The sequence below is a fragment of the Rhinolophus sinicus genome, linkage group LG17 (genome assembly GCF_036562045.2).
Source record: "Rhinolophus sinicus isolate RSC01 linkage group LG17, ASM3656204v1, whole genome shotgun sequence".
Lineage (NCBI taxonomy): Eukaryota > Metazoa > Chordata > Mammalia > Chiroptera > Rhinolophidae > Rhinolophus > Rhinolophus sinicus.
The window spans coordinates 23229357-23242191 of record NC_133766.1 but is presented as its reverse complement, the minus strand read 5'-3'; the positions used below and the strand labels follow the sequence as shown (position 1 = coordinate 23242191).

Genomic DNA, 12835 nt, shown 5'->3' with positions numbered 1-12835 from the left:
GGGGAAAATGGGTATAAGAATCTGTTAAGGGGGAGGGAATGGCCCTCCCTTTCCAGGTAGTCATGCAGAGGGCATCTGCAGTCTGTGGGTAATGTTTGCTATAGGGTATCGACAGGAAACAAAAGCCACTCAAAGGAGACTGTTACTAATGTGAGGACGGAGAGAAAACAGCAAGATAGGGTAAATGACCAGGAGGCTAGCCACAGCAGGACACCATTATATCACTCTAGCCTTAGAGGGGCAGGGGACAGGTGAGTCACCACAGCCAGTGAGGGCCACCTACAGGAGCCATGGCCTTGAGTAGAAGAATGCAATTTTGTTAACCCTCAGCCCCACAAAGAGGCAGCTGAGGAATAGATACCCACCTATTCTATTGAGTGGGAATAGATACCCACTCTCTCTACTCCTGCCCAAGGATCTCCTGTTGGTGCCTCCTACTGGGCAAATCTACCCGGAAACCTGAAAAAAAGGGAGCCCAGCTGCTACAGTCCAGAAAGGGCAGCCTCCCGGGACATGAAGCCGGGTAGGGAAGGGTGGAGCGTGGAGTAGAGGCGTAAACAGACTGCCCTGCTCATGAGGGTAGCAAATTATTGCCTTATAAATGCGTATAAGAGCCCTCCCGCCTGGAGTGCCACCCTATGGTCCTGCACCTTCCCACACCACTCCAAGCACAGTCTGATGGAGGAGACATAGCCCCTGCCCTCACGGAGTGTCCAGGGTCCCGAGTGGGGGGGAGACACGGGCAGCAGAGAACAAGCTGTGGGGAACCTGGGGTCGGGGCCCGGCCCTCCTGACATAACCCGCTCTCTGTCCCAACACGTTGCAGATCCCAGGGCTGCACCCACTGACGTTAAAATCCGAGTCCTGAACAGCACAGCCATCAGCCTTCAGTGGAACCGCGTCTACTCCGACACGGTCCAGGGCCAACTCAGAGAGTACCGAGTGAGAAACCAGCTCCCAGCCCCGCCTAACCACCCAGCTCACTAACCAGGGCAAGGCGGCAGCAAAGGCAGGCCTAAGATGTGTGGAAGGGGCCTTAGGGGTAGCTGTCGAATTCCAGAATTCATTCAAGAAGCTGATGTCTAGGTTTGGCTGCTCAGAATTATATTCAAAACATATACACTCAGCCACACACACCCAGCTGTGTTCCGCGGCAGAGGCGCTGAGAGATGCTGCTTGGCAGAAAACCATGAGGGTGGGGTGGGTTTGGGTGGACGTTGCAGAGCACACCATGCGTACAATGCGTGTGTGAGTGGTGGATACATGCGCATCTTCAGAAGCTCTGTAGCCGCACCGCTGAGCTCCTACTGGCCCCCGCTGGGCTGCTTGCCTCACCCAGTCTTATTTTGTGAAGCCCCAACTAAAAGGTGGGGCCACTAAAAGGGTACAGAGGCCTTCCCTGTTGTCACCGCCAGCTGTGGGTTATCCAGCAGGTGGATTGTCCAGGCCTCAGCTTCTCTTGGTCTTCTGCCTGTGTGCGGTTTCTACTCAGTTTGCTCTCCTCTGAAAGGGTGAGCAGAGGAGGGGAAGGGCAGAGAAAACCCAGGGTATGCAAGGCTCTCCCTATGAGTAGCTCTGTTTAAAAGTTGCCTCGGAAGTGAGGGAGGCTCTAGCCATTGGATAACACAGGTTCTGCAAGCCCAGAGGCCCCGAGAGTTGGCTGATCAATAATGAGGGGCAGAATGAAGGGGGTCAGTCTCTTCTTGGAAAATGGATTTGGTAAGTGGGGGCGGCAGGCAGGACGCTGTGTACACTTGAATGAGCTCTTCTCTAATACTTGGCTTGCACCCTTAACCTACTTACCTGGAGACATTTCTGGCTAAAAGGTCCCATGGGTCCTCCTCTGAAGTCTGGACGTCCTCTCACTTTGTCATTTGAGGTCTGGGTGATGCGGGTGTGGCAGCCTTACCTGGAGCTTCTTACCCACTGCTAATCACACCTTGTGTCACAAACTCTCTCAACTGCGCCTGTGACACTACCACCTCCCATAGGCCATCCGATCCAGCCAAGCTCTTGCCACCATCTCAGTGACTTGGGCATGTATGTGTCCCATTCTAAAGGTCTTCAAACAATATTAAAAGAAACCATTTGACTTCAAAGGATTATATCAACCCTTTCTCATATTCAGACTTCTGGGGGTAACCCTCTACTTGTCAACTCCTGTCTGCCGCCAACTCCTGTCTTAAACTATACTAATCTAACTCAAGGGGGTAGGGTCTTTGAGCATAGGACAGAGCTTTCCATGCCTGGACCCTTGGCTCATATTTGTGGTCTTGGCCCAGACTCCCTGAGCAGCCTGTTTCCCAGCATGGAAATCAGGTTCATGACGGAGCAGCTCAGCTGTCAGTCTGGCCAGCTGGCCTGTTCTCGACAGAGGTGACACGGCTCAGAAAATGATTGAAGCCTAAAACCCTATTCCTTGTTTGACATCGGCTCATACTCACTAGTGGCTGATGAATGAGGCTGTACGGACACTCCCCCAGCCTTGCGTGGGACTGATGAGTTCATTTGGGATCTGGAGCATGTGGCAAGCAAAGGGAAGACTGGTCACTACCACCACCACTAACAACTAACCCGGCCGTGCCTGACCGTCCCCTCACCGCCTGCCTCTGTCCTGAAGGCCTACTACTGGAGGGAGAGCAGTTTACTGAAGAACCTGTGGGTGTCTCAGAAGAGACAGCAAGCCAGCTTCCCTGGTGACCGCCTCCGGGGCGTGGTGTCCCGCCTCTTTCCCTACAGTAACTACAAACTGGAGATGGTTGTGGTCAATGGGAGAGGCGATGGGCCTCGCAGTGAGACCAAGGAGTTCACCACCCCAGAAGGAGGTAGGTCTGACCTGCAGCTCTTCAGGGTGGGCAGGACCAGGGTAGGCATCCAGGTGGGCCTGGAGCAGCTCCAGTGTGGCTTGGCATGGACTGCACACGATGACCTCTGCATCACCTCGAATTGATGACCTGTGAGCTGAGCAGCTCCCACCATTCCCACAGAGCACTCTGTCACCTGGGTGGCCTGCCCTCACAGGAGACTGTACGTCACTAGAAGTCCTGAGTGGTCGATGGCATTGTATGCAGGCTGACCCCCAGGGCACTGCGGGAGCCTCCTGAGGCTGAAGCACAGTCACCTTGACCACCTAGAGGAATCTAGTCTGTTTACCAGCACCAAGGACCTACAGAGCTCTCACCACTGCAGTCAAGAAGCTTTCGCTGAACTTGCCGGCCGTGGGCACAGTGGCTGTGCAGACGGACACCTGCCTTCTGCATGTTCACAGGCCCTGGTCCTGGGAGGCAGACTCCGGCCAAGTCCCAGTTCATCTCCTGTTCTCTCTTAGACAGCTTGGCACTTGCTTTGCCCACTTCTGTTTCTCCTCCCTCCCTTCTTAACTGTTATTTTCCCCATTTTTCTTCTTCCTCCTCTCTCCTCTCCTCTCCTCTGTTCTTCCTCTTGTTTTCTTTATTCCCGTCTTTCCCTGCCCTTTGTCTTGGTTTTCGTCATCAGCCTCTCCCCAGCGCTCCCGCTCCTCATGCCCTGTGCGCGTGCTCCATCTTGGCTTTCTTTCTCCTCCCCCTGAACCCAGCACCCTCAGCTCAGAGGCCTGGGCCTGCTGCCTGGACCTGAGGGTGAGAATCCTTGTCTGAGGCTCGGGAGCTGCAGCCTCTGTAGGAAACAGTTGGTTCCCTGCCTGGGACTGGCTCTGCCCCACATGGAGGTGTCTTTGCAGGGTCAGAGCCTAACGTGCCGAATCCAGGGTAGTTGCTAAAGGAACACTTGATTTATTTCTTCCATTCAACACCCTGAGCCAATCTTGTCCTGAACTGGGGGAAACGCCATCCAGGATGGGTGATGGGCTCTGGCTTAGCAGCAGTCCAGCATGGTGACTGCCTGAGGTCAATGCCTTCATACTTGTGCTTTGTTTTTTGTGTTTTCCTCATCCCGCCCACTCCCCTCCTCTCCTCCTCCTCGCCCCACTCTCTCCTCCTTCCCCAAGTACCCAGCGCCCCCAGGCGTTTCCGAGTCCGGCAGCCCAACCTGGACATAATCAACCTGGAATGGGACCACCCGGAGCACCCGAATGGGATCCTGATCGGATATTCTCTCAGATACGTGGCCTGTACGTTCCGCCCTACTTTCTCTTAGATAATCTGGGCATCAGAAAGCCCATTCTCACCGCCTTTCCTAAGGAACCAAGGTAGAGAGCCTGTGGTGCAGAGGGTATTGTGAGGGATGGAGGGGCGAAGGGAAAGGTTCCCCACAGGATTGTGAGACCCAGTCCCTGCCCTCCTGACACAGCTCCTCCTGCAGGGAGCTTCTGGTTGGCAGGGTGAGACAAAGGGAACTCCTGGCCTAAGAAGGAATTTCGCACCCGCCCTCAGGGATCTTATAGTCTCCAACACCTACAAGTCTAGGAGAGAGAGTTCCTTACCTGACAGAACATCCATCAGATGAGATAGACAGTACCTGCACAGGAATCCACTCGGGGACAACAAGGTGTCATTGTGGTAAGGCAGCTAGCTGTATGTAGAGCTGCCAAGAACTTGGAGTGACGCAATCAGGAGCCTGGGACCTCACCTTAGGAGCTCAGCGTCACCATGCAGGGACAGGTGTGTCATTACATTTGACAAACAAGCCTTCTAAAGTAGGTGATGTTGTACTTCATTGGGAAGCTCAAGGGGCTGGGCATCGTGTTAACAATTTTAATACCAACTGTGTGCTTGTATGCTGTGCCATCTTGATCTCTGGAGCTGACCTTCCCCCTTTGAAGTACATTGAATAGGCCTTTTCCAAAGGAGGCATTAACCATCAAAACCTTGAGTGGGTTTGCCCTAGTTCTGTTTGAAAGGAAGAAAGGAACTCAAAAGTTTTGTCCTTGTTGAAAAGGCTTGGGGATTATAAATTGAGTCTTTCAAAATTAGCTTCATAACTTCGCAGTGAGCTAAAGATAACAGTATCAGTGAGACAGTATTGACCTGATGTGTCATCATAAAGCCTGGAAGGAGTTCTTGCCGACCACTCCACCTTTAAGCCAAGTCTCCCATCCCCGAAGTCTTCAAGTACATGGGACAGGTTCCACTGTATCCCTTTCCAGCAGTCGAGAAGGCTTGCTCTTTCCGCTGCAGATTATATAACCCGTCATGGTAACGTTGCTAAAGTTCATTTCCACTTACCTATCTCTCCCCAGTTAATGGAACCAAAGTAGGAAAGCAGATAGTGGAGAACTTCTCTCCCAATCAGACCAAGTTCACGGTGCAAAGAGCAGATCCTGTGTCACGCTACCGCTTCACCCTGAGCGCCAGGACGCAGGTGGGCTCTGGGGAAGCTGTCACGGAGGAGTCGCCAGCACCCCCTAATGAAGGTAGGTGCATTGCAGCAGCCTCAGGGGTGACGGTCCCAGCTAATTCAGATGTCCAGGGAAACACTGAGCTGGCCTCTGGCTGCCCAGCCTCCCGGCACGGAGAGGAACGGAGGCTGCAGGTCCTGCAGCCCTGGAAGCAGAGAACCCTTCTTGCACGCGGACGGGTAGGTGCTGGTGATGTACCTGGAAAACCCAGTTCTCCTTAGACTGTTGCCATCAGATCTGGGTCCCCACTTTGACTTGACTTGCTCCGCTGCTTAACGTCTGTCATCCTTCCTTCTGGTGGGGGAATAAGAAAGAGAGCATGAGTCCAGAGTGGAGCTGAGATGAGGGAAAGCATGTGGTACGTAAACATGCTAACGAGCTCCAAAGAACAGTGAAAGTGCTCACCCACTGCGGGAGCAGGAATATTGAAAGTGCCCCGTGAGGGCCCTGGGGATACCCCCTCCCTGCACGTGGGGTCAAGGAAGGAGGGGAAACAGCCTTAATTGAAGCCACTTGCCCGGATCATGAGTAGACGTAGCCCCTCCTTGCAGCCTGAATTAGGTGAGTTGTCGGCTTGTTGAGAGGAAGGGGAGTTGGGAAATAGCCATTTGCCAAACCAGCTTCACAAAGACCAAATGGATTCATTTTCTGGGTCCTGGAATCTGCCAGCAGCGTAGTACTCCCCGCAGGAGCTGCACCTGCATGAGAACTCCACTAGAGGGCACCAGGCCCACCTGCATTCTGGCTTCCAGAAACCTCGGGTTCAAGACTATAGAAGCGTTGTTTGGGCAGCTCCCCTGTGAAAGGGGAGAGACCCTGCTCCTCGCCAGAGGTACAGTGGGCTATTCAACGACCGTTTCTTGAGCACCCACAATGGAAGGTGCCAGACACTGCCAAAAGACAAGGGAAACAGGTAATAAGCTCACACAGTCTAGAAAGGGATATCTAGCTGCAATTTAACTAGATGAGGACTGTTTAGATGAGGAAGGTGCAGTGGTTGTGCAGAGGAGGGGAGTGATTCTGCAAGGGGAGTCTTCAAAGAAGAGGTGATGTAAGTAGGGCTCCTTGAAGCTGACAGCAGGGCACTGTGTGGAGTGCTTTCCCCAGAAGGCTGAGGTTCAGCGGCCTGACCCTGGCCTGGGTCAGAACTGCTGAGCACTCTTACCCCCAACCCAAGGCAGCAGCAGCAGTGCTCCCTTCCCTGGGCTGCCAGGCCCTGCTGCCTCTGCGGCCTTACCCCGTAGGCAGCCCTGCATCCCTCCCCAACCCCCACCTCCTTGGCCCACACACCAGCACTGAGGCAAGGGGGAGAGGGGCCCGACAGAAACTGGAGAAAGGCTGACAGTCCTTTCCGCCGCCATCTCTAGTCGTGTAAACCAGGAGTGCGCCGCACAATAAGCTTTCCTCCTAGTTTGCCCTTCCCAATCCGTTGGGTGGTTTATTAGGGCTGGGGGCCTTTGGGTAAGTGCCTGATATATATGCCTATTACCAAGGGCCTACAAGACCGGGCATGATGCACTTTCTTGATTACTTAGCTCCATCAGAAGATACATAAAGAGAACCTCTTTTCCCACCCCAGTGGAGAACATCAGATAAACAAAGCCCCATTGTCCAGCCCTAATGACCACCACAGGGGAAGTTCTGCAGCCCCGGGCGGCAGGAGGACAAAGACTTTCTTCTCAACTTAGGGGTTTGCAGCAAATTCAGGAATTCCTTTTAGGGCTCAGTCCACAGTTGGGTTTTTTTGTTTTGTTTCGTTTTGTTTTAATAAATTTTATTGGGGAATATTGGGGAGCAGTGTGTTTCTCCAGGGCCCATCAGCTCCAAGTCGTTGTCCTTCAATCTAGTGGAGGGCGCAGCTCAGCTCCAAGTCCAGTTGCCGTTTTTCAATCTTTAGTTGCAGGGGGTGCAGCCCACCATCCCACGTGGGAATTAAACTGGCAAACTTGTTGAGAAGTCACACTTCAACCAACCGAGCCTTCCGGCCGCCGCTCAGCGGCAGCTCGTTGTCTTCAGTCTAGTTGTGGAGAGCGCAGCCCACTGGCCCATGTGGGAATCGAACCGGCAACCCTATTGTTCAGAGCTCACGCTCTAGCCAACTGAGCCATCTGGCCGCCCCCACAGTTGGGTTTCTTATATTATAAAATACAACTGGTGGGAAAGAACTGTGGCAGCAGAACAGGACAGGGCTTGTCTGTCACAGCTCCCGGGCCTTCCAAGGCTGAGCTAGCGTGGGGAGGGTTTAGCTAGATATGCTCTCATCGCTCTCATCCACCCCAGCGCTATCCAACATCTTCCCCCAAAGATACAGTCATTCTTTTGACTGGGGTTGGTGTCCTTCTACACTACACACAGCTTATGCCCTCAATTCCTGGCATAATGGAGGGTCACCCAGCCTGCTTCATAAAGGTCAGCCCAGCCAGGGCAGGACATGCTCTCGGAGGAAAGACCCAGGAACATACGCTTCTCGGTGGACTGTGTCTGCTGCCACCTCAGACGTTAGGCCTTGAGTAGAGATAGAATCAGAGTGTGTTTGAAAGGTCTCTAAGACCCATGTGGAAGGTTTTCTGTAGAAACAAATCAAACCCCCGTGGAATTGATCATGAGCCCCGAACACCAGCTGGCATCCGCAGGGCAGTGACAAGCACCTGGCCTCACCGTCTGGGTCAGGTTTGAGCCAGAACCTTCTCTGCTTACTTGTCCTGTGGTTTCACCTGTGTTCTGTTTTCTCTTCCCTTTGTCATCCTTTCTCCCTCTCTCTGGCCATCTTGGGCGCTGTGTTCTGAAGCTACTCCAACCGCAGGTACCGTACCAGCAGCGGAGGTAATGGGCAGGGCGTGGGATGATGCAGGTGGAGCCCAACCACGGCGGAGAAGGAGGGGCAGGCTCGGGATGAAAGCATGCTCCAGACTCACGCTTTCAGTGGTTGGGACCCCAGGCTGTCAAGGAAGATGTGTGCAGAGGATGGGACCAGAATCAAACACATTCTTCTCCCTTCACTTACTGTTTGCCCTCATCTGAGAAGGAGAATGGCTTAGAAGGGTCCCCACACACATGGGCTCCAGACCTGTTCTGTGGAGCTGCAGCTTTCTCTGAAGCTAACTGATTACTTCCTTGAACCACCTGGGCCCTTGCCTAGGCTTGCTTGACATCTCAGAGCACAGAGACGGGATCTATAGCCTTTGGGTGACCAGCTGGGCCCCGAGAAAGCATGCTGTACCGTGAGTGGGCACAGCTGGCTCCTGCCTCCTGGGCAGGCTGCCATCCCCTGAAAGGGTGACCTGTTGGTGAGCACGCTATGCATGCTGGCCTTGCATGCTGCATGGGGGCCCGACACCAGCTCTGCCATCTACCATGGGTTCTGGTCAGTGAGAATGAGTGAGCATGTCCTTGGGTAGGGTCAGATACTCCAGGACCTGGAGCCTCAGTGGGTGCCATGGGCTGACTGTCCCCCCTTTAGCGACTCAGATTCTGTCCTTAGTGTTAAGAACAGTTTCTGGTCTCGGGGCCTGGGAGGTTGATACACAGAAGTGAAGAGTTGGGCAGGCAGGTCCCAGCTCAGAGGACCAGCTGCTAACCAAGTCCCTCCTCTCCAGTCCTCGTGTGCACTGGAGGAGCATCAGAGGGCGTTTCACCACAGAAGGCCTGTCCTCAAGCCAGACAAACTAGACAGGGGACCCCAGGGTTCCTTCCGCTGGCAGAGCAAAGGCTATGGGCAGGGTGCCCCAGAGCCTCCTTGGGCTCTAGACAGTGGGGAAGAACCGAGAACCAGATGAGGAATCTGAGGGTTGGCTTATGAAGAGGATGCCACCTTGCCTGATTTGACTTCCGGCTCACCTTCGCTCATTTACCCCCCACCCCATTTTAGGTTGATTATATTTCTGTTGCACACTCTGCTTCCTTCAAATTGTGTTTGTTTCGTCAGCCAAATCTGTCGTTCTCCTCCCCTCCCTGAGTTGTCTCCACCCCCCATCCCTCAGTAACCCAGGCTGATGGGGGCCCAGTGCCGCACCACAGGGTCTGAACATCTCTGCTGGGATATGAGGTAGATCGTCCTGGGCCCGGGGACGGGGGAGAAAGCCATCCTGGCACTCCGGGGGTTGTTGCCCCGACTTCCTGATTCAAGTTTAAAGAAGGGTCTCTTCTGGAACTTACAGGAGGTGCTAAGGGGAGCCTCAGCAGGCTTAGTGAAGGTGGAACGGGAGACACAGACAGGGCACCAGGGGAGTCAGCTAGAAACTCACTGTCAAGCAGCTCCCAGTCTGCCTCCCCCATTCTGGCACCTCGGGACCCAGGGCAGCTGGTTCTGGTGGCAGGGAGCCTGCCTTGCTCAGTGGGCATCCCTGCCAGTGTGCGCTACCCCTCACGAGTGGCAGATGTAAGGGAGATGCATGTAATTCCAAATGCCCCACTTGGTGCTTCCCGCCTAGAAAAGATCCAAGCTCATCGTGGTGTGCAGAACGAGCACAGGGCCTCTGTCCGTCAGTCAAATGTGTTTCCTGGACTCGCGTCCACGGGATGTGGTACTAGAGGCACGTGGCACTTCTTCATAATGAGATGTGCTGAGAACATCAGCTGTTCTCAGAGTTAAATGCATAAGAACCTCCTGTACAACCTGCAGGTGGCAGGCGATGGAGCCCAGCTTCTACATTTTTGCTGTGGACCTGGCATCCGACCCACGGCTTCCTTCCCTCTCATCCTCCCCAAACCTGGACGTTTTTCCCCCAAACCAATCTGTTTGTATGTCACCTCGTGAAAATGATCCCTGTCGTGCACCCATACATGGTGTCTCTTAGGACTGCTGCCCATCTGTCCTGGCCATCTGTGATTTGGCCAGGGTGGTCCGTGCACCGTGTGGGCATTTTTGGACTGAACCTTCCACCTGGAAATGTCTGGAAACTGCTATCCCCATCTTTGACTCAGCTCAGATCTGTAAATGTTTGGTAGGCAGCTCCGTGGCAGGTTCTGGGCTCAGAAAGATGAATAAGAGATGTGTCTGTCAGCTCTTCTCAGTTTTCTCCATCTCCTCGGTGGTGGTCCTGAAACTGGTGGAAAACGTTTGGCTGTGGCCAAGGTGCCTTCCAGTGTGCATTAAGCTACGTGTTAGGTAGTCGCTGCCTTCAGTGGTTCTCCAGCATTTAGTTCCTGTTGTGGCTGGGGGTGATATCCTAGCAACGTGTCTGTCCAGCCTGCGGGCCACTCTGTCTATAAGCCCTACTTCCGGGCCTTATTCCCCTTCTGTCCTCTACCCTAACGCTGCCCCAGCCACAACCCATGGACAAAATAGCCTCTCAAGGTTCGGTCCAGCAGCACACAGCAGTTGTGTCCATGGCCCATGTGTGTCATGATCCCAGTTGCTGCCATGGTCATGGCCTGGGAGAGAGCTGACCTTTGCCTGGTGGGTCTCTCAAGGTTTTCCATGTGTGTATCTGTGTGTCTTGGTAGGTGGGTGGGATAGATGAATTCCCTGTGCTGAGCTTTTATAGCACTGAGCCTTCCAGGCCTGGGGCCACCTTGGACTGAATACATCCTTGAGTAATGACTATGAGAGAGAGACTGTCCCTGCCACATATACCCCTACATCTTCCTGATGTCTGTGAGTTGAGTGCTGCCTGGGGAATACAGCACTGTCTGCTTTGACCTTGCCCAGGAATCTCTGGAATGTGTGGGGCAGAGTCAGCTGCCGGTGTGACTTCTGTGGTTAGCACCCTCGGGCCCAATAATGCCTCTGATCTTACAACTAGAGATGCAGCAGGGATCCCAGGAACAGTCCCTCCTCTGTGGGGGACTTGGAATATTGGAGGCAGAGGAGAATGAAGGGCTTTTGTTGGTCAAACTCTTATTGAGAAGGCTCGGGATCTCTTAATTGTCCCCTTAGAAAAACTCTCTGGCACTTTTCTCTCTGGCTCCCTTCCTACCCTGGCCCCCTTCTGGTGGATGGGGATATTTTTTTCTTGAACTTCTGGGATGGCACTATTCCTTGGGAGTTAGAGTTACCCACTTAGGTTTTAACATTCCTACCTACTGCCCCATTAGCATTAACATTAACAAGTAGACCGTGATCAGATCACAGGAGATAGAGCACAAGGAGGAGATGCGGCTGTCTCTCTGATTTGCCCCATCATTCTTCTATACCCTCAAACTTTAGGAGCTTTAGAACTAAAGAGGAATACGGCAGCTCTTTGTTAGCTTCCATGACCCTTCATAGAAGGAAAGAGAGCTTATGGAAACGTCATCACATACATAGACTAAGGGCTGACCTACATGGAAGGCTGGCTTTGGATGGAAGATGAGGATGTAAGAGTTAGCACAGATTTGAATCCCTCTGAAGATTTATGCAAAAAAAATTTAAAAAGCTGCGCATGTGCTTCACTCTCGTCCTGGGATTCCTACGTCTACTGTGGGCCGGGAAGGTGCCTAGGCCACGTCGTGATTCCATTAGTGTCCTTTCCCCCCAAGCTAATGCAAAGGGAATGGGCTTGGAGTGCCTGGACCCCAAGAGAAAGGCAGTTACTGTAACCCAGGGTGGATTGGGGCAATTTCAGGAAGAACCATCACTGCGCAGAAGAGAAGGGAGGAGAGGAAGCAGCGGGCACAAGAGCTGAGAGACGGGGGCAAGGGGAGAACCAGCCGTGGAGGCAGGACAGGCTCACCATGTTGCAGGCTCCCCAAATTGGGGATTGTTCTCTTTCTGTCCTTGTGTTTGGGTAGCATTAGAACTCAAGCAGACGTGAGAAAGGGTAATTTGGGGGTGAATGGTTGGGAATGGCAGACTTCCCAGCGCTCTTGTAAGATGGGGCACAGCCGCCTGCCTACCTCCAAGGTGGGGCTCCAGGGCTGGACCCAAGTGGAACTGCTTGACTTCTGTCTGGGTGGCACTTGGCCTGGGAGCCCATGTCGCCATCCCTGGGGTCTGAGCAGTTTATTCCCTGTCGCTTCCCATTGTCATCCTTGGTTGGGCGCATGCTGGGTGCTTTGAGCCACACAGACCATGAGAAGAAAATGAAACACACACAGGGCTTCATTCTCTTCCTGTCCCATGGTTGTGTCCTCTCACTGTGATCCGTCTGACCCAGTCCATCCTGCTTGGGGAGGCTGCTGAGTGCTAAGCTCCATCTTGTCACCAGGCTGCCTGCTTTGCACGCGGGGCCACGTGTCCAGGCTGGGGACAGCCAAACCAACCAGACTCGGCTGTTTTACATTTCCCTCTCAGCTTCTCCCACGTTGCCCCCGACTACGGTGGGTGCGACGGGCACTGTGAGCAGTACTGATGCTACTGCCATTGCTGCCACCACCGAAGCCACAACAGTCCCCATCATCCCAACTGTTGCACCTACCACCATCGCCACCACCACCGTCGCGACAACTACTACAACCACTGTCGCCACCACCATGGAGAGTCCTCCCACCACCAGGACTAAGACACACGAATCTGGTACTGCCCACTGTCCATGCTCCCCACCCCCCCACCAGCAGGCTTCCCAGACAGGAGGGGCCTGG

General features: G+C 53.8%; 1 protein-coding gene across 27 annotated transcripts in view; it reads left to right on the top strand.

Annotated features, from left to right (window-relative positions):
* NFASC (neurofascin) overlaps window positions 1–12835 on the top strand; it is a 177347-nt gene that overhangs the window by 138622 nt on the left and 25890 nt on the right. For 17 of the 27 annotated variants that reach the window (XR_012492907.1, XR_012492906.1, XR_012492909.1 and 14 more), the window contains 6 exons: window positions 827–942; window positions 2621–2825; window positions 3986–4108; window positions 5177–5350; window positions 8124–8138; window positions 12549–12770. Coding sequence is in view for 23 of the 27 variants with exons in the window: in XM_019711411.2 (XP_019566970.2) it covers window positions 827–942; window positions 2621–2825; window positions 3986–4108; window positions 5177–5350; window positions 8124–8138; window positions 12549–12770 (855 nt within the window). In the remaining 4 variants the exon portion in view is untranslated. The remainder of the gene's footprint in view (window positions 1–826; window positions 943–2620; window positions 2826–3985; window positions 4109–5176; window positions 5351–8123; window positions 8139–12548; window positions 12771–12835) is intronic. The other 10 variants (XM_019711426.2, XM_019711424.2, XM_019711423.2 and 7 more) reach the window with 4 other exon arrangements.